The following is a 25,322-nucleotide window of genomic DNA, read 5'->3' as shown; positions in this document are numbered from 1 at the left end:
CTTTACGACGTAACGGTAGTGCTTTATGGAGGCAGTGGAAACATCGATTTATGCTGATGACTCCGCCTGTGTTCTGTAATGCAGCCGTGACACGCTGTAAAGCCCAGGCCAAATTTTAAGGGAGATGGTGGCCTGTAGCTGCAAACAAGATGATGTTGTCTGATGGAGTGGTATTTGAAAAAGGTAGGGTGTGGTTATTGGACACTGAATACAATGATTATTATTTATACTGAACTAACATGCTCGGGGCCAGATGATCATCAGTTGGAGTGTATTTAAGAGATTTAACACCTCACTTTTAAAAAGTTTTTTTTTTTTTTCTGAATTTGTGCTTTTCACTTACTTCTTCAGGAAAAAAAGTAAAAACTAAATGGAAGCCAAGGAGAAAATAACCCTTTTTCTTACTTTGTTGAGTCAGTCAGGAAATATCTTCTTCATCATTTCAAAGCCTGGATCGGTAGTTAAAAGTCATGTCTTCAGTACAGCACAGTGCTAATTTTGCAAACAATGGCACCTTTGAAATTAATTGACACAATGATGTTTTTGTGTTTAATGACCTTGAAGATGATACAGTGGCAACTAGTCAACTTGGAGTGCAATGGCAATGCATGCCAATGAAGAAAACGTTTTATGATGTGTAAAGCAAACTCCTCAAAGCAGCATGAAGACACCATGGTAGTACTGCCAACTTTACTGCTGTAACACATGCAGTTTGTAATACTTTCTCCTAGAAAGCTCTCAGTGTTAAAAAAAAAAAAAATCCTCTCAAACTCTGACACAAGTCTTTATTGTTCCTTTGGATTGTAAGCCGTTGGAGGACGAGAGTAAAATGTATTCCAGCAGTGACACATGCAGTCGGTATCATTACAGAAGATTAACAGAGCTCAGACACCTCACCATGTGAAAACTTTCTTCAAATATAGACAGCTCTTGTTTCAGAAGTGCCTGTAATTGTAAGTCTTTGGAGGACGGATAGCGCGTCTTTGAAGAAAACCCACCTGGAGAGCATTTAAAGTTCATCCTCTCTGTGTCCTAAAGAATCTAAGCACACCACACGTCCACATGAATTTATACATAGTGTTGTGATGGATTCTAAAATCGTTTGTTCTCACAGAGACAGTCAAAGGCTTTGTGGTTTGAACACAGACGCTGCAGAGTGAAGCTTCTGAAAGGAAACCCACAAGGGAAGCTCAGAGGAAGGCAGCATTTTGTACTTTGCAAAAAGTTACCGTATTTTCACCCATATGGCTACAAAATGTAGATAGACAGGACATGAATCATGAATCTGACAGCAGGTGGGCAAGCACTGAAGTATGGGTGGGTGGGTTTGCAGGCATGTTTGCATGTAAATGTTGTTGCCTTGAGATTTAAGTTCATTAAACTATTTTTTTTCTTTTTTTTTACAAAATATGATTGAACGGGAAAGTAAAGTGGTATAATGGAGTTCACAGAATGGAAAGAAATTGCATGTTGAAAGTACTGTGGAGGGTGCTTGTGGTGTGTAGCACATCCTAATATTTAAACTGAAACTAGAGTTTTCTTTCCAGAGGCTGTACAAATCAAGAATTGGTAATCATGATAGTTTCCCAAAAATAAACTGTAAGTGAGGGATTTGAAAGAAGATCCTCAACTGTATTGACAACAAAATTTGAAAAGATAATGACAATGATGAATGATAAGACAAAAAAAAAAAAAAAAAAAGAGTACGATCACATGAATAGACTACACACCTCAAACTGTATTTTGGACATGTTAATTCCTGCTGTTATGTAAAGCATATTTACTTGGAACTGAATGGGGATGGGCTTTGTTTTCAGACAGAGCCTCTAGTGGAAACTTGTGGAACTGCACTTTTTTTGTTGGATTTATGTCTCAACAGACTTGGGCAGACTTAATGACTGTTATTCAATTCATCATTCATTTTGGTTTCAATTCAGTAGGATTAACTCCACAAAAAGTCTCTTAGGTAAGTTAATAGTAGTTAATGATTATTTTTTTGCCTTAAATTCAGCATTTTTATTCATTGATCTTGCACTAAGAAAAAAAAGAAAAAAATATACTTTAAGGCTCATTTCCACTATTGCCACAGTCATTTACCCATTGTCTCCTTTGTTGTTCTTTGCTGTACCTTGTACTTCTATTTTTTTTCCCCATATTTCTTTTGCTTCCTGTGTCACAGGCATCCATTTCTCTTAAAAACACACAAGATCTTATCCTGGTGAGCCCAGATGCTATCCTGCAGAGCGCTCCATCACTGCTGAAGTTTTAGATAACATAGTCTGTTGAGTTCATGCCAAACCTCCCCACCCAAAAGTCTGTAAATTTCATGTTAATTTTTGGCAATGATTAAAATCCTTTAACCAAAAAAAGGGGAAAAAATCTGACATTAGAGCTTGCATTCAAACAGAATGTTAAATAAAAACAGAGAAATGACAAACAGAATGAGCTGAAAGATAATGGGCCTGTATGAAAACTTCCACCAGTAAAGATTATGTAGGCATACTGGTTAGTTTATGTTGGTGACCCTTAATACAAGTGCCTAATTTCATAGTTTTTATTGTATTTCTGTGAAGTATCTCAAGGATCCTGTGGGGACACCTTTGTTTTCCTGGAATTTGGAGATGGCCCTAGACACAGCAGTACTTTTAGTGTCTGTAAGTGTCTGAAAATGTCATCCTGCTTTCTTCCTAATGTAAAATGTATCACTTAAAGATAAGCTTTGTCATCACTCTGAACGCTGATGGCCTTGTGTTTGGTAAAGTTTTAGTTAAGTAAAATGTCTATATGGCTATTTCCATTTGCAATTAGTTTGTGTAGTTTGAGCAAGAAGGCGCAGAAAGTGAGCAAGAAAATAAAGTAAACTGGGGAAAGGGTTTCCTTTTTTTGGTATCTATTGTATGTTTAAATAAAACATGTAATCGAAGATGGAAAGTGTATCAAATGGAAAATACAACTTATTTTGCTATGCATGAATCCACCATCAAATCACACCACTTTCCATTCCATGCAATTATGTCTTCCTCCTGTAATTTACATTTTTTCCCATTTGGGCTTTGCAGACCAAATTAGTGTGTGTGTGTGTGTGTGTGTGTGTGTGTGTGTGTGTGTGTGTGTGTGTGTGTGTGTGTGTGTGTGTGTGTGTGTGTGTGTGTGTGTGTGTGTGTGTGTGTGTGAAACAACAGGTGTTGTGTTCGCTGCTCGCTGTCTAAACATGGCATGAAATGGGCCGATGATGACTCTATTTGTTTTCCCATACTCTGTTGCTCTGCATAATCGGGACAACATAAAATAGCGGGGCAGCATGGAAATGTTCCCTTTCCCTCATTCATTACACAATTATGCTAAGCTGCATGCTTGACTATGAACCAGATGTTGTGTAATTAACCTCAGTGTGAAGATAGCGTTCTGCCCGATTGTCTCTCACCTTCAAGAACGAAATGGAAACCAGGCTGAGGTAGAGATAAGGGAGGGTACACTGGAGGTTTTCAAAGGCACATAAACCAACGGATGTAAGTCTAACCTGCTCAAAGAAGAGCTAAAACCTAATTAAGCATCATGTAGTGATAGCCTTTTGTCGCATTGTCTCTGTAACCTTCAGCTCAAACTGTGTGAGGACATAAAACCTCAGACAGACGGAGATAAGTGAAGGTGTTTGGCAGTATCAGGGGGGATAGGATTTGAAACAGATGATGTTTTGTGCAGAATGTCTTAGAGGTGATAATCACTAAAGTTTCACTGTTGAAAGAAGAAATTTCAGCGATCACAAAGGTGTAGGTTTTAGTCTTAGTGGTGTCAGAGTCCTTTGATAGAAAATACTGGACATCAAAAACTGGAATTCTTGGATTCTTCAATGCAGGTAAGCATTTTGTGATACCACATACTCTGCAAGATGCACTGCAATGTCAAAAGGTGGCTTCTTTCTCCTTTTTTAAAATTTATTTATTATTATTATTTTTTTATTTTTTCAAAATAAAAATCCTCAGCTGTGTTCATGCTCTTATGATCTGGGTACACATTCATTCATGTTTACTGATAACACTGGGGAGCACATTTTTTTGTTGCGTTAGGTCTGACAGCTGTCCTAACCTAATTTTTGGTTGCAGAATCCAAAACTGATTTCAGTTTTTCTCTATCACATCTAGTTCATGAACAACAGGATCCCTGTTTTCTTAAAAAAAAATGTACGAAAAATTCTTTACTTAACAGATATTTCCTTGTTTAATAAAAATCTTCAAATATTGACATACAATGGAATATGAAAGAAACAGGCATCACTGCATTTTGTATTTAACACTATTTTACAAAGGATATGGCTACTGGAGGAGCTACAGGAGCTGACATGATCTGGAACAAAGGAAATACAGTATATACCTATGTAAATAAAACACAAAGGTGGAATAGTTACAAGATTTAAAAATAAATAAATAAATAAATAAATAAATAAATAAAACGTAAAGCAAACAAAATAGATATGACAGTGGAATGCCCACGGTGACAAGGTTTAGAGAATAAGCCAGCCTAAATCCTCTTACAGCCTACTGTGCTAGCTTTCTGTTTGCAGATATTGATAGTACTGACCTATTGGGACCTGTACACACCTCTCACCGCACTTTCTCAATTGTGACTGCAAAACAAGTCAACTCATAACTGCAGATGAATCCAGTCGTGATCAGCTGGCAAGTCTTACTCCAGCTAACCAGTGGAATTTTGCTTATCAGGAGAGTAAACTGTGGAGAAAAATCTTGACGTGCTAGAAAAAAAAATTATAATTGCAATTTTGGAATCAGCATGCCAATTTTAGCTTTAACCTGCATAAAAATCTAACTCAAAAGATTTTTTTTTTTCAAATAGTTCCCCAGTGTAATTTATATTGAGCAGGAGGTTATGCAAATAAGAATCCCTATGCGGAGAGCAGGAGGGGGTCTTGACTCTGTTACGAAGCTGCTGACCAAAGACATGAACAAGCTGACATTAATAGTGATGTAAAAATAACTTCACTGACTTAGAAAATATTTATGCTGTTTTAAAAGAAGACTATTTAATTTAATTGTTGGTACTGCTTCCAAAGCATCAGCATCTTAACAGAACAGGATCCTGCTTCCCTTTCCTCACCTGAGGTGGTTTGGATGGGGTAGCTACTCAGGGTTGCTCTTGCATCTATACAGATATTTCCTAACAGGACTTCTTCTCAAGCAAATACAGTTAGAAATGGCAAGATCAAAAGAGTGTAGCATATCAATGTGCCTCTATGCTGTGGTATTTAAATGAAGAACAGATGGGTTTCCTTGTTAATATTAGGATAAAATTAACTGTGCTGAGCAAACAAATTGATAGTCTGCCATCTTGGATTTATGGTGCATGCCAGTGGGAATATGCAGAAGTTGAAATAATGACTTATTGACTTTCCACACACTAACCACTTTCTACATGTCCCAATGAAGGTCACCATGAATCACACAATATGAATACATGAGGTTGGTTTGTTATCTCATTCTTGCTTCGTCCTCCTCGAGGTATACACCTGCAGTCACCCTGTTTAACACACCCACAGAACTCCTTGACAAAACCCCTTGACTGTCTGTATCTTCATGTTTCGACATCATGCTGAACACTTGACTACTTGCTATTCACCAAGTATCACTCCACGCCTCTCAGCTGCCCCATGTTATTTGAACCCTGCATATGAATGTCATTGAGATCTCATAACAGAGGTGACTCCATTGTAGAACAACTGTCTGCTCCCTGGAGGAGAGCACATCAGATTTGGTGGAAAGTACCACTGTCATGCAGCATGTGCTCTACATTCTCCTTGTTTAAGAGGCTGATACGAGCCGAGGGGCCAGCTGGCTCTCTCAGGGCCCACACTCCAATAGACACACTGCCTCATGAGGACCCTTCAGGGCTGGCTGGATCAAGGTGAGGTGCCAGCAAACAAAAAGAGTCCTGTATTCACACAGGACTGCTGGATGACAAGTGGGCTGTTGAGACCAGCTGCACAACAACTTTCAGTCCTCTGACTTGTTTTCAGCAGAACTTTCAAGGCCTTTAGTGTAATGTTCAAGTGAGTGATGCTTGCCTGCACCTGTTTTAAGGTAAAATTCCCTAATTTTTCTTACTTAAATGCATACAGTAAACCCCAGTAGTTCTTTTACAGCCATGCAGCTCTGGGTATGAGAACGCATAAAAGCAACTGCATTGTTCCTGTAGCCAATTTATCTGTAAAAGAGCTCCTATAAGGAGATTTGAATTACCTCCTGTGGTGACATGATATTAGGAGTGATGTGTGTGGCAGACATACAAAATCCATTCCACTCATCAAACATTACATTCCTCTTAGCAATAGTAGTTTTGCTTCTGTGTTGCGAGTCCAAGTTTAGAGACAGATATACACCCTGCTCTGCTATTGGTCGTAAAACCAAGGGGCAACCTCTGGTCAGTAAAAATGAAGCCTATGCAGAAGAGCTAAAAGTCGCTGTTTGTCAAGAATCCGCTTGAATCTTGAATCTTTTCTCCTGTGTTTGTCTGAAGAACCTACATGTAACCATGGCTGCATTGTTTACATGTGAACGCAGCTGTTAGCAGCCTGTAGCATGTCAATGCTAACTGGTGTAAGGCCTGATATGAGGTGAGGATGACTAGCTAGTTCTCAGGTGTGAGCTAAGAAGTGGTGACATCGACCTGTCCACCCATCCATCGTTATTGGGAACGTAAGATCTATCTCCAATAAGATGGACAAGCTAGCTGTGCTAACCCACCAACAGAGGGGGAATACCAGGGGGCAGAGTAGCATCATACTATTCACAGACATGGCTAACGGAGCTAACATCAGACACCAACGCCACATTGGAGGAGCTTCACCTGCTGTGAGCAGACAGGATCCAGGAGACAGAGACTGAACAGACTGCTGAAGAAGCTCAGTCCTGGACCCTGTGGAGGTGGAGACTGGCTGAGCTGGAGAATGATGGACAAGCTGTCATCACCTATTTTCTTATGGACCCTTTTGCACTTTCTATACCCTTTCTTACTTTTGTTGTATTTGTTACAATGACAATAAAGTTTTATTCTATTCTATTCTGTTCTATTCTTATAGCGGACACTCGAGAAATAGCAGATTTTAGCACTTCTGCATTGTCTCATTTTCTTAGACCGCAGGTTGCCGCTTGGTCATGACGAAGCAGCCACGCAGACGGACTGCAACAGAATGGATCCGGTGTAAGTTGACAGATTGACTTGAATGGAAACCTGATCTGTTGTCGTGCAGATGCATCTAGTGCAATTTAGCCATTAGAGATGCATAGGACATGTTTTAAACATCTTAATTTAATAAGTTGTATCAAAACTATCCAAGGAAGTAGGAACTGGATAAGTCGTGATGTCAGAGTCAGTAGCAAAAGCAGTTATCAGTGACAGCATTACTGCATGGTGATTGTTTCTGGCTGATCTAACAATGGCACTTCTAATCAGCAGGCGGGGGATACGCTGCAGAAAGCTCCTGATTTTTTCTATGACATTACTAATTCAGTGCTTTCAGCTCAGCTCTTTGGTCCTGTCTGTGCATGTGCTCAATGCTATTTAATTCTGCTACTCTTAGCGGTACGTGCTTAATAAACCCCTCTGATCAGTAAACAAATGGTAAAGCCTCCATTCTCTCTGAAATGATGAGGGTCGGTGTCGACTTGGCCATGCAATGTGCTGTGGGACTCTGGGCATTCAATGCAAACTGAATGATGTCAGACTATCTATGCAAGCCACTGCCAATTTGATGACTCACAACTCAATGTTCCTCCAGTACAAACAGACTTCTTACACTGGTTCACACGCACTATTCAAGCCACAAATCATGCCATTACTCTGTCTTTTGTTGTCTTTTCCTCTTGTACTTCTATTTCACATTCTGAACTGGCTAACGCTCTAAGTATAGGTCAAATTTAGGTATGTGTTTAACAAATAGCAATGACACCACAGTATATTGGTATGTATATCTGGTGAAATTATCTCAACATCCAAAAAGCATCACAGTTGTGAATTGTTGGTGACAGATGTTATTTTGAATTATGTCTTCACATCCTTAATGTTGATTAAATCATGTACATGTGTAGATGTCTACACACCTCTAAACTGAAGTTGCATACCAAAAATACCCAAAATATTTTTGTTTCATAGATGGGTCTGATACCAGCCACATTTTAAAAATCATGCACTGCCAAATAAAAACCACACTGTTTTAAATAAACCTTAATCATGCTCTCAAACTTGCTATGTTACCCAAACCTTTACTGAAAATGCAAATCTATTTGAATTGAGAACATTTTCTTCACTCAGAGCACATTGAATTCAAGTTAGAGTTTGTTTACAGTCCTGGCAAAGGGTCAGAAGAAAAAAAGCAGCATTTGCATTCCCTTGTGTCTTTGTCTGTGTGTGTGTGTGTGTGTGTGTGTCTGTGTGTGTGTGTGTGTGTGTGTGTGTGTCTGTGTGTATGTGTGTGTGTGTGTGTGTGTCTGTGTGTGTGTGAGTGTGTATGAGACATCTCCCAGTCAAAACATGCTCAGCTGCTAATGCCAACACATGGTAACGTTTTGCTTAATTCAATACCATCCAATGACATCAAGCTCTGTGGGTGTGTGTTCTCCAGGTTTGCTCCCTTATGTGTATTAGTGTATTTGTGTTTATGCTGTAGAAGCTTACCTGTAGAAGCTCTTCTTGGTCACCGCCCGCCTCCAACACCACAGCAACCGAAGCAAAGGGGCGACTTGCCATCTGCTGCCGCTCTCTCATCAACTGCTGCAGGAGAAGACAGAAAAACAGAAAGAAGAATGTAAATGTGTCATTATATGTACATTAATGTAACAGGACTTTGTTGGAACTTCAGTATATTTTGCTTCATTAATGAAACCAGTGGGCACCTTAAAATTTTTATCAGAAATAGGTTGAAATGTTCCCAAGACCTAATTTGGACAAGTTTCCAAATGACTTAAATATAAGAAAATGAAGTTGTAGTTTCTGTCAGACTGATTTGACAATTTGTTTATCATGGGGTGAAAAGAGTACAGTAATGACATGGGTATTACCTCAAGTAATTTGGAGATAATAGATCAATGCTGTCTTTATAAAGACATATTAAAAAAAAAACCTTTGTCTTTAATTAAAAAGAAACATAAAAAATTAAAGATATACCAGATTCTGATGCAGTTGAAGGAGCTTGATGACTGACAGAGTTAAGGGACTGACATGTGTGCCAAAGTATGAGAAATCTGAGCTCTCATAACAAGCAACTAGGTGTTGCTAACACATTTTGACCACTATATTTACAAGTGGCTTGAAAATTATGCCGTGTAGATATGTCATGAATGAGTGAACAAAGGTTTACCAAAGACACAATGTCAATCATATCCATGAATAGTCAATGAATGGCATTCCTTTTTTTTAACCTTTCATTGGCAGCTTTCATACATACTTGAGTTGTTTTTTTTCAATGGGTAAAATACCATTAATTGTTCAAGGTCTTTTCTTAACAATGCTGAAGGCTTACTCAGTTCCCCTGCCTCACCAGTCTTAACTGCTAATTGTGCACAGAAACCAAATAGTACTTATTTTTATGTCAAACCAATAACCATGTCTGAATAGAGATGAAATAATTGTCTGAAACAGGGGATTTTAAAGCTGCCTAGTAATCCTCTGAACAATCAAAGTTGCTTGTTAAAATAAAAGTGCATGTCATAGACCAGTGACAGGCTAAAATGTTAAGCTGGAAACAATGCAGAGGACATTTAAACGGAGAAACTTTTTTATTACCAGAAAGCCGTTAAATTGCACTCCTGAATACCACCAGAGTTTAGAGTAAAAATCAATAACTTTACCTTGCCAAAAAGTCTTTCTGGTTTAATACCACTTTCAGTCTTTAGTTGGCTTGTGCTTGTGTTACTTTGGATCTTTTAAGGTTCTGCAAGGATCAAGCTTGGATGATAACACTTACTGGCCAGACATTTGTTATACAACATGGAAGAGGGCTTGTAGATTTATAGAGAGAGACAAAATGACAGTTTCTTGGTATTCAAAAAAAGTCAGGGGCCTGTTATTGTACCTGCTTTCAGGTTGTGTATAATATTAGCCTATTGCATTTTCCCACACAGTTTAAGTTGCAGCAATTACAGTCCATCTTGCTGCTGACAGCTAAGCAATCTTCAGAGACAGTCCCAAAGCAATTCAGCAGATTGTCACCCAAAACTACGTTTAACAGAGCTGTGTTTTGAAAACACTGGAGTTATCCTGTATAAGTAATGAATCAAAGCTGAAAAAAACACACAATTTGAAAAAGGGTAAGGGTAAGAGGGCAGAAAAAGACAGACTGTGATCAGGAAAGCAGATGAACAAGAAAGGAAAAGATGAGAGGAGGGGAAGAGCGCAGAGCAGAGATCAAAGCAAAAATAGTGGATAGATGCACAGGAGGGAGGCAAAGAAGAGCGAGGACTGGCAGGTGGGGAGGGCATGTAGGGAGTCAGAGGGGAGGTAGAGAAGGGCAGGCCAACTTCATTAATGAGGAAATGTCAGATGAACAAAGACAGGCAGCAAGGCCTTTATCAGTATGAGGTCCAAACACCCAAGCTGAAAATACACAGACTCACACACAGGTATGTATACTGAAGCTTACATACAATGCTGGAAACCTTGTTGGAAAAGTATTTACAAACACATACCAAGTCCATTCAAAAGCAGAGCTGAATCTCTCTGACAACACACAGGCAGAAAAAGGTAACACAACATGTTCAGTGTAGCCTCGTATGCCCTCCTCACCATCCAAAGGTCTGTTCCCAGCTTTTTCCACTTCACTACAGACATGTTAATGGGGTTTTGTTTTTACATTTAGCTGGGGGGGTGGCCACCTGTTTCACGCAAAAACAAACTCATTTCTGCTCTATTATATGCCAAGCTCTAATCATCAGTATGTTGCTTTCTGTTTCAGTGGAAAATCTGGCTGGTGCTTCCCCCGCCAAACACACACACACACACACACACACACACACGCACACGCACACACATGCACACCATAGTGAAACCAATGCCCGGAAGACAGATGGAGAATCTGGGCTGCAGACTGTGACCCTTACATTGGAAGGGGTAACTAATATTTGTTTACAACTCCATGTTTTTATTTATTTATTTTTACAAATATGTGTAAATTAATATGAACTTGTTGGTACCAGCACATAAAAGGAAAAAGGAACGGCAGCCGCTCAAAACACAAGCTCAGAAGGTCAGAGTAGGGAAGTAATAAGAAACACAGCTGAGCAATGCTACTGGTGAAAAAAGCCAGAGATGTAGTGATGTGGAAAAAAAGCCATGTTTCTGTTTTCTTCCTGTCCCTGGTATCAATTATCAAATGAAACAAACAACAAAATAATTTAAGGAAAGTTTATTTATGTTGAAATAACAAAAGCTAAGCAAATAGAGATCTGAAATGTATATCTTATAGTTTAAAAAATTAAAACTGTCATAAAAAAATACAATAAAGGCAAACAAAGCAAAAGGATCAACAAAAGAATAAGATGAAATGCAACAAAGTCCAGTGAGTAACAACAAAACCTCATAAAGGCAAAGTAAATAGAGAAAAATCAAAACACCAGGCTCCAACAAAGCAAAGAAAAACATGACATGTCAATGCATGATTGTAAAGGATAAGGAAACTCAAATGTCAGTAACCTCCACCCTCTGTTACCTCTGCCTTAACTGACACACCTCCTGCACCTCTGTGTCCTCTCCTGCTGCTTAAAAAAAAAAAAAAGGCTGCACATTGACATTACACAGCTGTCAGGTGTTGTGCTATCACACCGCCGGCTGCTGGCTTGCCAGTGTCAGACTCTTTAAGCATGAGTGAATACTACACCTGTAGCTACATCAGTGCAGCCAGGTGCTCCGGCGGCGGTAACTGCTCTGCTAGCGAGCTGCCGTCCCGGCTAATGTGATGTCTTCTCTTGTTAGCTGTCAGCGCTACGCTAACGCTGCCTGGATGACAGGCTGTGCTTGCTAGCATCGCTTTTAGCCTCCTGCTGATGTCAGCTTAGATCTGTTAGGTCCGCTGTGAGAGCGTGTGGGAGAGATGGAGTGTGTCTGTTCTGTGAGATAAGTGTGAATGCTTCAGTTCTGAACAGTTTTAGATAAAAAAAAGAGTATATGTTTTATCTTCTTTGATTTTTACACTTAGACAAGTCTTTTTTGTGTTTTAAATTTAGCAAACTGTGAGCCAAAGAAAGGGTTGAATCAACATTATTAATATTTTTTAAATGTGCTGTTATTTGGTTAAAAGAATTATTAAAATAGAGACAGAAATACTAGTTTTGGCATTGCTTATCACAACCTTACAGATAAGAACAAAATATTTAAGCCATAAAAACATGTAACACAGGTGTTCTACATGGTCCAAGTAAGAAATCAAAATAGAGCCTTTCTAATTAAAATAAATAAATAAATAAAAACAGCACAGGCCAATTTTATTCTTGTCGTGAATCAAGTTGGCAAGAATGGGAGACCTTGGTGACTTTGAATGAGGATTCATAGTCAAGGCAAAAATATCAGAGAACTTATCAGGCTTTTTGTTTCAGACACAGGAAAAAAAAAAAAAAAAGTTTTTATTTTTAGTGGAGAGAAAATGTGATCGAAGATTCTGATTTTAAGTCCTGCATGTTTATTTTTGCATTATGTAAGGAGCAGCATCACTCATTTCTCCATTAAAGTTCAGAGACTTGTTCATTGAATACCAACATGCAAAATTTATTCTGCAAATGGTGTCAGAGGAAAAGTTAGAAGTTATAATATTATAATTCCTGTCGCTAACTAACGACAGTTGTTATTTTCTTGTGTTGAATAATTGGGTCTGGTTGGACAAAAACCTAAAACAACATTGATTAATTCTCAATGGTAGATGATGAGTTCAATTGTAATTTGTTCTACTGGGACACTGACAATAATCTAATGTCAAGAAGTTTTATTAAACAGTGAAATCAGAGGGATAGTACTTTTGAGTTGTATGCATAAATCATTTTTAAATCAATATTGTGTGCTAACTTATTTATAGCTGTGGTTAGCAGCCAGGTAATAAGTGCAATATAGGTGAGCAGGTGGTATAGGTGAGCATATCTGGATGCTGCTCACCTTGTCCAATTTGTCCAATTCCAATGTGCATAGCAAGCTGCTTACTATACATCACCCCTGACATTGTTCACTTTTTAAACTGAAGCCAACATCAGGCAATCACAAACAGATTTGAGGACATATTTCAAAATTCAAAACCATAATAACGGCCTAAGAAATAATAGCTAAATTTTGGAAGAAGAGTAAAAACTCTGCAATCACAGGTGAGAGGGAGACAAGGGAGCACTTAGTTAAGTAGACCTCTTAACTCATCTAATTTCAAAGTTAATTAACAACTAGAATAATCAAAATGCCTCTGCTTTTGTGCCTCACAGGAAGACAAATGAGTTAGTTTCAAGCAGAACAAAGTTATCTTTCTTACTGTTTTAGAAGCTTAGTCTCAACTTTGCTGACTGCCTTAAAATAAAAGAGCATCAGCCAAGAAAACCACATGGTAAGAAACCTTGTGTCCCCTGTTATAAAGTGAATTAATGGGAATAGGTTTGAGGCTGTCCTGTTGTTAGGGACCCTTAGTTTTCAATAAGTTAGAACAGACTCAGTCTTATAACCCACAGGGTTCACTTTTAACTGTGCGGTAGCTGTTATCACAGTTCGTAGTAAATCATTTTTTCTATGTACTCCTTTGATTTGATTTAGTTTTCCTTAACTCTTGTACTTTAATTGCTTTTAAAGAACTTTATTATATCTCAAACTGAAGTATTCATGGATGAGTTTGACTCATGGAGGTGTTTTCTCGCCTGGTCTTCCCTAAAGCCTCTGCTCCTGTGTTACCAAGATTAGATAAACTGGTCAATGTGAGTTGGGTCACATTTGCGAGTGTGTGTGTGTGTGTTGCATCCTGATAAATTGGTCTAGACAGTGAAATTATGTAAGGGTATAAAAAGTGGGAGGAATTTCCAGCACGGTGTTAAGTTTAGAGCCTCGTGGATATGCAAGTGTGTATGCATTCTGGTGTGTACGTATTGAGTCTGCATATATACACCACCTTGAATGTATGTTTGCATGAAAATTTAGCTACTCCCACTGGTTTGGTCAAACAGACCACTTGTCTGTGTTAAAGCATGCTTTGTGTTTAATGCCCCCTTCAACAAGTCCTTGAGTAGGCAACAAGGACAAGGCAGTGGCCATCTTCTGCCTGTCTGTTGGGCTGTAAATCAGCTATAAAATGGCTAATTAACTCTGCTGCGCTGTAAACAAGCAGTTCAACGCTAGAGACATAACATCTAATGGCTGAAGGAGTGAAAAAAGGGTAGACATACTCAAAGGACTGGATGCAGTTAAAGGAGAGAAAGCAATCAAATGTTGCTCAAGCTTTTTGAGGACTTTAGCTGGATGCCCAAAATTCAAAGTAAGAGTTAACGTTTCCTGCTTGTATTCAGCCGTGCTTTAACTCCATATTGAATATTCCTGTTTATCTTGCGTTGTAGGGAGGCCCGGCATCCAAACATCCCTTAATGCATCCATCCTGCATTCTCAGCTGGACAAACAGATGCATAAACAGCCGGGAGAAAAATGAGAGGCTGCTACAATGAAGCCAATCACATGGCGAATTATGCTTCACAGAACGCGGCTCAAACAAAGTCGCACCTGCAAGCTCAAATTGCCAGTCCTGTTAGACGGATTGGAAATACCTGAGTAATGTGCTGTTTGCTGTTTCAAATGCACTCCTGTGCAAATGATGGGTTTCACAACACGAAAAGTGGCTCGCTCCTGCTATGGATGCAATTAAACTCCACATCAGCCCTGGAAGGGTGAAACTATGGTAAAGTCAATGCATCTACCCTGAATGTACAGAACATGTCAGAGAGCCTGTTGGTGGGAACTTGTGCAATTGCTCTTATCTTTGATATTTTTAGCACAAAGTTTGTTAATAAACTTGTGTAATGTGTGTTTCTAATTGACCACATATTGAGCCCTGTTTCCACCAAGCAGACTGTTTTAGATCAGTGCGGTTTGGTATGTTTTGGCTCGGTAAAGCCTGGTCCTGTTTGCCTTCCTACACCCAACCCTACCCCCTTGTGGTAGGTGGTACATGCAAGCCAGATGCCGACAGCTGCATCAGTTAAATAATAGCGTGACGCCATAGCTGCACGACACAGTGTACCCTGCTAATAAATCCAACAAAGAAGAAAAACGCAACACAGTTGACAAAGAGCAACGATGGGAGACATACAGCAATTTGCCTTCTTTGTGATTTTCTATTTGTTACAAAGCACAATCGAGTTTCTTATTAAAGAAGTCTGTGTGCTGCAAGGAGAAATACAGCTACAGTGATTGTTTTTTTGACCATCAACGCACTGCAGTGTTGTAGCTCCACCTTCCGGGATTAGATCGGTTTAGTCTGGCACCCCTACTGAAGGGTCCCAAAAAGTGGGACAGCTCATCGGAATTATTTGGGGATCTGTCCCTGGATTAGTCAGTGGAAATGCCGTAACATGGGTGCTGTGCCGAGACAAACCGAACTGAACCGCTTGGTAGAAACGGGGCTTTAGTGAATAAGTTGAGAAAGTTTTTTTCTTATTCATGGGGTTGTTGGTGTAGAGAAACTGGACTGACCTTGACACAGTACTGACCTCTATGTAGTCTAATGAACTGAGGAATCAACAGGAACATTGGTATCACCTCTAATGAATGAGCTTTTCTTGTTGAGCACACTGAGATGTCCAAATTCTACTAGTTTACCTGTTTTACATATGGAGCAGCAATTTTGTTCAATTCATAGCTATACTGTAACCAATTGATTAAAAAAGTATCTGTTTATCATTTACAAGATAGAGGTTAGATTTATTAAAGGCAGAAATCACGAGTTAGGTTGGAATGATAAACTAATGCTAACGTTTTTTTTTATCATATAAGGCTCAAACCCCTGATTCTTTTTTAAAATCCTGCCTTATTCATTTCACTCAACCATCAGCTCCAAACAAAAAATATCAGTCTTCTTACCAGGTGAGATGAATCTCCAGCCTGCTGACATGGTTGCAGCCAGTACCCAATGGTAAAGAACATGATTTTAAATCCAGGTCCACTTTTCTCTTCTTCATGACCTCCCAAATGGCTTTCATTTTTGCAGTTACATGCATGAGCAGGGCACAGCCAGACTTTCAGATGCAATACATGTCAAATTCTTCTTGAATACTATTTACAAAGCAGGAAATGTAAAGTAAAAAGGAGGAGAATTTGGTTGAGGTATGCATAGAGATCGACACAGAGTCAACAGAAAGCACCCCAGACACAACAAACACCCAGCAGAATTTGCTGATGTGAACCTTCTTAACAACACATTTCTCATCCAGCATTACTGCCCCTGTTTCCTCTGCAGATGTACTGCTACATCAGCGCCCATGTTCCCCCAGTCAATCTGTAACCTAACAAGATAGTTTAATCAATGCCACAGAAGGCTGCAGGTTTAGAGCTGATTAATGTTTTAATCAGAGATAGGAGGGGAACAAGCATTTCTGAACAGGATGGATAATTCTTACAGACTGATCCCAAATCCACAGTAACAATGGTGAAGTAGTGCTCTGAAAAAAAAAAAGCGTTTAAACTTATTTTAGTGTTGGATGAGTACCAAAATGTACTGAAGTATCCCTTATTACAGTGTCTGCCACTGAAAATAGATTTTTCAGAGAAACTGCTGAGATATCCTCTGGAACGTTGAGGACTGATGCATAACAAAGTGTCTTGATAAAGACATGTCTGCTGGGCTCCTCTAAAAGTGAATGCATATGTAAGTAGGACCAAATGAAAAGGGTGACTGTGACAGTACAATTCATGGTTCAGCAACAAAAAGTAAAAGCCAGTCACGTCTTTAATGCAAAATCTGGTCAAGCCTTGTGTAACTCCAAAGAATCACTCTATTTTTTGTGGCAGTAGAGCGAGACAGGGATATACTGTATATCTAAAGGCATAAATTAGGGTTTCAGAATTTTTGGAATACATTATTTGATGGGATTTCAGGGGCACAGGAGTTGGACTATCCATAGTTTAAGGTGTAATATGGCTGATATTTTAGATTTAAGAGTGTTTCCTTTTAGGATGGTTTAAGGTTGAGCTGGTGATGTCTTTCGTCAAGTTAAAGAAACAAACAGGGTTTTGCTCTATAGATTTCTGACATAATTCACATTTTTTGTGCTTCTATCTGTTTGAAATAACAGCATTTACATTCACATGATTTAGGGATCCCAGGTTCTCCTTAGCATGGTGTTTTATGGGAAATTCCTTCCTGGGATTTCTAATTGTTGCTTACAATAGTGCAGAATCACCTCTGCCATTTTGTTTTATGGCAGGTTGTGTGTAAAATCACCAACTGGAAATTGCTGGTGTAGTCTGGAAGTTAAACTTGTCTGTCCATGCTCCAGTGATATGTTTCCCTTGAACTGTGCATGTTTCTGCTGAAACTTTTAATTGTTCCCGCTCTAACATGACCCTACACAGCAATAGCAAAATAAAGCGCTAATGGATCGATGGTAGATATAGATGTCTATGGACTTGTTGCAGTAAGTAGAACATGGGGATCGGTATCAAAAACCGGTTCCTGTAAAGAATCTATGAGAAATCTTTCAATCCATCAACATCGTTAGCCTTCATGCTTATTGATTCCTTTGTTGATTCTTTACATTACGCAAGAGCTGCCAGACTTTATGGTGGCTATTCGGCCCAGCTATCTTGGCTAAGCAGAAAGATAACAGTTTCCAAAAACAAAACAAAACAAAAAAAACCCCTCTATTTCAGGATTTTCAGCTTTAAGTTTTACTTAAGAACTGAACAAAAATAAATGGACATTACTCTCTCCCATGGGATTCCTATTCAATATATTAACACATTATACATCTAATAATGTACCAAAAACGATAAAGAAATCACAGCTGTAGCTAAATGCTAAGGTATATGAGAAATTGCACTGATATGCTAGTGGTTATCATACATCTGCATAACTTCTGTTTTACAACAGAACTTCAACTTTTATCAAAGAAACATATCACAATTACTCTTTGTAAACAATACCAACAACTCTGAATGGCAAACGCAGCTGGCAATGTTTTCCAAACAGGAAGACAAAAAAAAAAGTTATATGCAGACTCATGCATAACTACGGCAAGCTAAATGTTCTGAACAACTCAGAACAAAGCTATTACCACTTTGAGACACTAGTCGGCCTATTTCAGTTGATGAAATATAACAAAGCAGTACATCAGTGTCCCGTGACATACAGTTTTGACTTATCTTTATTCATTTACATCCAGATATCCAGATTTTTTTATTCATTGACTTATCAACTCAATGAAATGTTTTTTTAAAATTGAAAATCTCTAAAGCTGATTTTTTTGTGCAGAGAAAGCTGGCATGAGAAATTGATAAGGGAACCAATAAAGAATCATACAAATACACAGAATTAATAAAAGAATTGGTATATATATATATAAAAAAATCTAATTAATACTGATTAAGAAATGGATAAGCTGGACACAACCTGTTGCTGCTACTTCTGGTGATATGAGTGGGAAAAAAAATCCAGCTTGCAGTGACTGTAACCCTCAGGACACAAATGTTTCATAGTTTTACACCTGAACTTTTCTCATTGGCAAGAAAAAAAAATTCTCAAGGTACTTTCTCTTGTGCACATCATGGCTGGTGGATGCATATTCCAGTGACTTGGAGATTGGGTTGTTTTTGTAACCCTAACACTGTTTAATGGGCCTGCCCCAGAGCCTGCTTAAAATTAAAAACAAAACAAACCAAAGAATAATAAAAAAAGGATAAATAAATAAATGAAGCCACTCAGGGACTCAACCTGTCCCTGAAGGTGACACCTGAAGCAGTCTCTCATTCATTAACTCAGTCCATGATTTAACGTTGGTAAAGCAATAAAAGTGTGTTATTGCTTTGCTCCCATTTAAACCAATCTTTTTTGTAACCTAGAAATCTCAGCACAGTTCTGACCTTGGCAACAAGATGTCTTATAGCCCAAAAACACCAAATTAATACTTAATCAATTCAGGAAATCAGAGGTCATAACTATTATTTCTAACCATAAGTTATAAAGCATTGACTCTCTTTCCACTAAAAAAGTCCCACCCATTGTGTCATCAGATAATCAGTGTCTGCTTTAGATCCAGGGGGCTTAAACGTAGCCCCAATGCTAACTCATCTACCACATTCTTAGTCCACTACGCTCAGGCGTTTATTGGAGTAGATGTCAGTGGCGGAGTGATGCAAAAAACTGTAACACACCAAACTCTAGCGTTTATCTTTAGCAGAGCGCAGGGATGGAGCAGAGAAGCACCACAGCGCTCACGGTGTGAATTAGGCTTAGGGCACTTAAAGTTTCAAAGAGCAATACCAAGGGACAAGAGATGAACATAGTATCACACTCTCAGAATAAGCATTGTTAAACCCCATGATAAGCATCTCGACATACACACATGCGCTCATCCAGCCATGATAAATCCTGAAAAGTATTCAATTATTCCCTCATTATGCCGCTTTTGATACTCATTTCCATGTCTGGGTACAGGTGGGATTTACAGCCTTGCCTCTCCAAATAAAACATTAGGTTTTGAAAAAAAAAAGAAAAACAAATTCAGACCCAGTATCTGTAGAGATACCCCTGGTCTACTTCTTTTAAACAATGGAGCTGATTTACAAAGAACACATAGGTGCACTGGAGTATTCACATCACAAAAGCTGTTGGGAAGATGCCAAATTTCTCTGTTGAATGCTTTTAGATAAACAGGTGTGAGCACATAAAGAGACCAACACACACACACAGAGTCACACACAGATTCTTCTGCTTCTTAAATTTGTATGCCAGTGAGGCCACAATCGAGTAGCGATAACAAATCTCATTTCCGGCATGTTTGCCAAGTTCCCGGGCGACATTTGTCTCCTGGCTGGCTGTGGTGAGTGGGATCTGAGCAGCGTAAACAAGGAAACAGATATCCTGCTCTGATAGGAGGGACCACTCCAGACCAGAGTCCGGCACACCAACCACAGGAATGGATCAAGCACTTGAGAATCTTGTCAGAGGTGTCTGCGAGACGAAGTGATCCTTTCACTGGTTCATCCAAAAATGTGTCTTAAGTCCCCTTCACTTTCATTTTTTTTTCAGCAACAACATAAGGGTGAGACTCTCCATCCTTTAGTGTTAGTACATTAGAGATGAGCACATGCAGGAGTATTTCAAACACATTTTCCATCCCAAGCAGACTCTAAAGGTATCACTGTGTTTCTCTAAAAGGCCGGACCATTTTGTGCAATCCAGTTTGAGCAACTGTTTCAATACAGCTTAAGTTAACCAAGTAGAGTTTCTCTAAGTGCAGCTTTGCAAAAGTTCAAGCTCTTCTAGTGGGAACTAATTGGAGGCTTGCAAAGCTGCACTTGTGATTTGTAGTAAATGGGCTAAGATGTGCTAAACCACTGGCCTGTGAAAGTCCAAGCAAAACTGCAAGAGCTTATCAAGAGATGTTTATGTGCTGCAGGACCACACAGGATGTCCCGAGCTTGATCAGGGGAGATGTTTTTGTGGGTACATGAAGACATCTTAATATGTCTCAGAGACTCTCAACCTACAGCCTAGTCGGGGAACCTTTTGAAATAGTTTGAAAGCCACCCTTAAAAGCAGCTACAACAGCAGCCTGAGTGAGACAGACAATCTGATAGCAGCAGAACATCTTCGACACATCCTGGCATGCTGGTAGTATAAATCCCAATTGATTCTGAGAGCTAATTAGAGAGGGGCCAAAAACACAAAGAGAGACAGAAAGGGCTTATAGATCGTGCAGCTTGTAGCTGTTACCCTGAACAAGGCAGACACACTCTTGTATTATGACCAATAAGTCCCATTCAAAGCTAACTGCCAGCCAATTACAGCTAACACGATGGCTGGGTAGAGAAAAAGAGGCAGAAAAAAAGGCTGACATCTTTCTGAAGTAACAGAATAAAAATTGGCCAAACTGGGGCACTGGTGGTTAAAGTGTGTGCTCTATATAAAGAAGCCTCAGTCTTGTGCAGTGGTTGCTTGTTCGACTCCTTACTCTTTGCTGTGTGCCTTCCCTCACTCTCTACTCCCTTACATTTCCTGTTTCCCTTGTTCCCCTTCTTAATGTTGACTCTATTTCTTTAATTTAATTTAATTAGAATAATCTAGCTGTCCTTTAAACAATGACATCAGGGGTACACGCACTAAGAAGCTACTGATGCAGTTTAACTTTGAGTTTCTTTGAGTGGGAAGCCATCACTTTTTTTTTTTTTAACAAATCAGTTATCTTCATGAGCTCGCATGAGAAAGTTAAAAGAGTACAGCAAAGGTATTTAGGGACCAGCAAGGGCTCTTTAAGATCAATTTTCATATGATACATTTCCATTGTGTTTTTAATTAACATATCCAACAACAGAGACAGACTAGAGCACTAAAGCCTTTCTTTTGTTGTTCTTATAAAACATGAAAAAATGTTGTATTAATGCCTAACCCACAAACATACAGTATGTTCAACTCATCCATATTTTTCTGACAAAGCTTCTACTGGTAAAGTATGCAGTAGACTTGTCCCAATTTATAGGTTTTGTGCTTTGGATGGATTTAAAAAGAAAACTGTCTACCCGGTTGTGTCGCCCAAATAATGCAAATGCAAGCTGTGGTTGTTGGTAAGTTTTCTAGTAAGTGTCAACAGACTGTAGTTAAATGTACCTGGCTCCAGATTAAGCAAAATATGTAGGATTAAGATTGTCCCTGTTGCTGTAGACCAGGGGTAGGCAACCTTTTCTATGACTCATGCCACTTTAGAATACACTCATGCCCAAAGTCCTCATACTTACTTCTTTTATGAAATCATCAACAGTTGACAGGAAAGTCTCCTTTTGAATTCCCTGTCAGCGAATGGTTTTCTTTGCTTCGCTATGCGGTATGAAATGGTATAAATTCCATCATTGCCTGGTTTTTAACAGTGCAGAAAGTTTTGAATGTGTTCCTTTGTTAAGCATACTTTGCTAGTGCTGTTTTCATGTTTGGTCTCAAAAAGACGCTGCAGAATTGATGTTCTCCATACCACACTTCTATATCAAAGGGTGCATATCCCCTGATCTCTGTCAATCTCTGGCAACAAATCCATTATCCCTTGTCCAACTATGATGGAAAGAACAACTGAACCTTGGTTTGTTTGCCATGATAACAGCGCTAAATGGATGCGATTGTAAGTTATAGCAGACTGACCCCCCCCCAAGAGATTTGCAGTGAAACACATGCAAGACACATTCGCAAACTTGTAACTTCATGATATAAATTTAGTGTTTAATGTTATTTGTTAAATTTTTAAATAAGAACATTTACAGTGTGCTCTATTTCTTGAGAAGCCTTAAATAGAGTACAATATGACAGTTGTGTTGTTATTCATTTATTTATTTTGTCCTCTTCCTCATTGTAACTTTTCTCTGTGTGCCAACATAAATGGCCTCATGTGCCAGTTGTGGCACCTGTGCCTTAGGTTGTCTACCCCTGCCACAGACAATCAGTCACTTCTGCATTGTTTTGACCAACCAGGATCAATTTTCAAATACAAATTCAGATAGCATTATCTTTTCCTTATTTCTAAATTACACCAACTTAAGCATTCTCAAACTTTTCTCAAATGCTATACTACACATCCAAGGAAAAAAAAGTTAATACACACAAGCCACACAATCAAGTCCTGATGGACTTCAGACTGTGGTCAGAACACATCATTTAAGTCCATCACAGCCAATAAATAACAATGCCTGACACAAGTGCACTCAAAAACTGTGAAAGTGGAGCATAAAATTGAGCATGCACTGATAGTTTTGTGGATTTATGTAAACCTGAATAATTTATGTGAAATCAGCCAGACTAAACAGTCAAAAATAGACATGAGGGAGGCTCAGGGCTGCACTGAAATGTTGAACAACACAAGAATAAAGGCTGCTGGAATGTCTCATCTCATTTTCTCTCTCCGTCTCACCCTCTGTCAGGGCCTCTCTTCTTCAAATGTAGTGACCACAGTGTTAAGCAGTGTAGTGACCTGGTCCCCTAAATCACCACCCGCTCCCAGACAGAGGGCCAGAGACATTAAGAGACAGTACGAGAGAGAGCTGGAAGGGAAGAGAAGTAGGCCGTTTCAGGGGTCATCTATTACATCCTATCACATTAGCCCTCATCAATGGTCAGCTCAGACAGCTATCATCCGTTATCATTCTTCACAGTCCATCACACACACACACACACACACACACACACACGCACGCACGCACGCACGCACGCACGCACGCACACACGCACGCACGCACACATATTCACATACACACACAGGGGAGACCACTACAGATAGCTAAGCTGTGAGAGTATTTGCATTCACAGATCATCTTTTGTCCTGTTTCTTTAGAAGGCTGATGAAAGTTCAGCAGCTGGATTTCATCTACAGCACCTGGGACATCTGACTCACAAGTAACACTCACCAGGAAAAACTGAACTGAGGCTGTTTCCAACAAAGACCTGATCATTTCCCAGCTCGCACTCACTCAAAGCCACAAGTAATTTAGAATCACCAATTAACCTGATGAGCATTTTTTGGGACTGGGAGAGGAAGCCAGAATACCCGGATCGAGTCCACACATGCAAGAGGAGAACATGTAAACTCCACACTAGAGATAGACCAATATAGTTTTTTTTCGGGCCGATACCAATTATTTTTAGTCATGGAGGCTGAAAACCAGTATTAAAGGCCAATATTGATTTGCAGTCATGATGCAAATATTGGTGTCAAAATTTTGAACAATACAAACTCCAACACTTAACTTCATTCAAATACATTTAAGCATGAGTTTATGAAACAGCTCCCAAGCTTAGCAGCATGTTTTATAAAGTTAAATGAAAACTTAAAAAATAAACAGCTAAATCTTTCTACAGTAAATAAAGTTTTCAAAAATTTCAATGTAACTGCAATAACTGTAATAATTGCACTGCTGATTGGCTCTTTTCTGCTTGTAACCAATCAGATGGTGCTGTGGGTGGGACAGTGCTGGGGACTGAGTAGTGACCACAGACAGCGGAGCGGCTGCATCAGGGCGGCAACATTGCAGTTTTAAATTTGTTTCTTATTGGTCGTCGGATTAAAGAAAAAGGCTGATGCTGATATGCTTCAAAATGCCAAATATCAGCCTCAGACCTGTTAGAGCCTGAAACATAACAAAGGCCCACAATGTAAAAATGCAAAACTTTCTGCCCAAATGTAAAAACTTGTTACATTTTGGCTCTAACAAGGTCTACCTTACTGAACCAGGACTTGAACTGGTGACCTTCTTGCTGTGAGTAAGTGTGCCACTTTGCAACCCAATGTGAAGTCTAATAGATATTTCTTTTTATTACTAAAACCAAAATGTAAGCACTTAGCTTTGCTTGGATTCCAGATATTGCAGTGTATCACTTATCCCTAAAAGGTGAATGAATTGTAGACCCTCTTCAGGGGTTCTGAAAAAGCACTTATAAAGAAATCAGCTATAATATATTTAATATGAATAAGAATAAACTGTTCATCAGAAATACCATACTTTTTCAAATATGTTTATACCACAGAAAACTACTGAAACCCAAAGAACAACACGAGATACAGGAAAACTGCATGTCATGAAAAAACAAGTTAGAGACCTAAAACTCAGTACAACACAGCATTAATATCTGGGGAGGACTAAAATCTAATGAGAACCCTTGTAATTAGGAAAATGCCAGTGCAAGGTGTATTCGGTTCTCCATGAGGGCATGATAGCCACAAACATTACGTATTCAACAATAAGGTGTTTGTGGAGAAAAGAGTTGTGAAGAGTTTCACTGAGGCTCTGAAGTCTGCTCTCAAAGTAAGACACTGATGAAAAGAGGTTCAGCTTTTCTCTGTGGCATGATGTTGCAAGCATCAAGCTTTTCATGAGACTAAACTTCTTTATATATGTGTGTGAGCCAGAGGGGGAAACTATAGGTGGTTCTTGTTACTGCTTTGACAGAGTGATTTATAGGACTTAAACAACCGTACATCCTTCTGACCACAGTCTCTCTCACTGATCTAAAACCCTGCCAGGCCCCATCACGCAGACTATGCTAACACGCACTTCCCCACTGTCTTTCCATCTTTCTCTCTTGGTCTCTCTTTCTCTTACACACAGACATGCACACAGTC

General features: G+C 39.1%; 1 protein-coding gene across 3 annotated transcripts in view; it reads right to left on the bottom strand.

Moving 5' to 3' along the window:
• Positions 1-25,322, bottom strand: part of atrnl1a (attractin-like 1a) — a 384,223-nt gene that overhangs the window by 53,190 nt on the left and 305,711 nt on the right. For 2 of the 3 annotated variants that reach the window (XM_074676260.1, XM_074676262.1), the window contains one exon: positions 8,686-8,781. In XM_074676260.1, the coding sequence (XP_074532361.1) occupies positions 8,686-8,781 (96 nt within the window). The remainder of the gene's footprint in view (positions 1-8,685; positions 8,782-25,322) is intronic. The other variant, XM_074676261.1, reaches the window with a different exon arrangement.

The sequence above is a fragment of the Halichoeres trimaculatus genome, unplaced genomic scaffold (genome assembly GCF_033239565.1).
Source record: "Halichoeres trimaculatus isolate MK-OKI-2021-1 unplaced genomic scaffold, fHalTri1.1 fHalTri1_scaffold_8, whole genome shotgun sequence".
Lineage (NCBI taxonomy): Eukaryota > Metazoa > Chordata > Actinopteri > Labriformes > Labridae > Halichoeres > Halichoeres trimaculatus.
The sequence above is the reverse complement of the archived record's forward strand: the minus strand, read 5'-3'. Positions and strand labels throughout refer to the sequence as shown.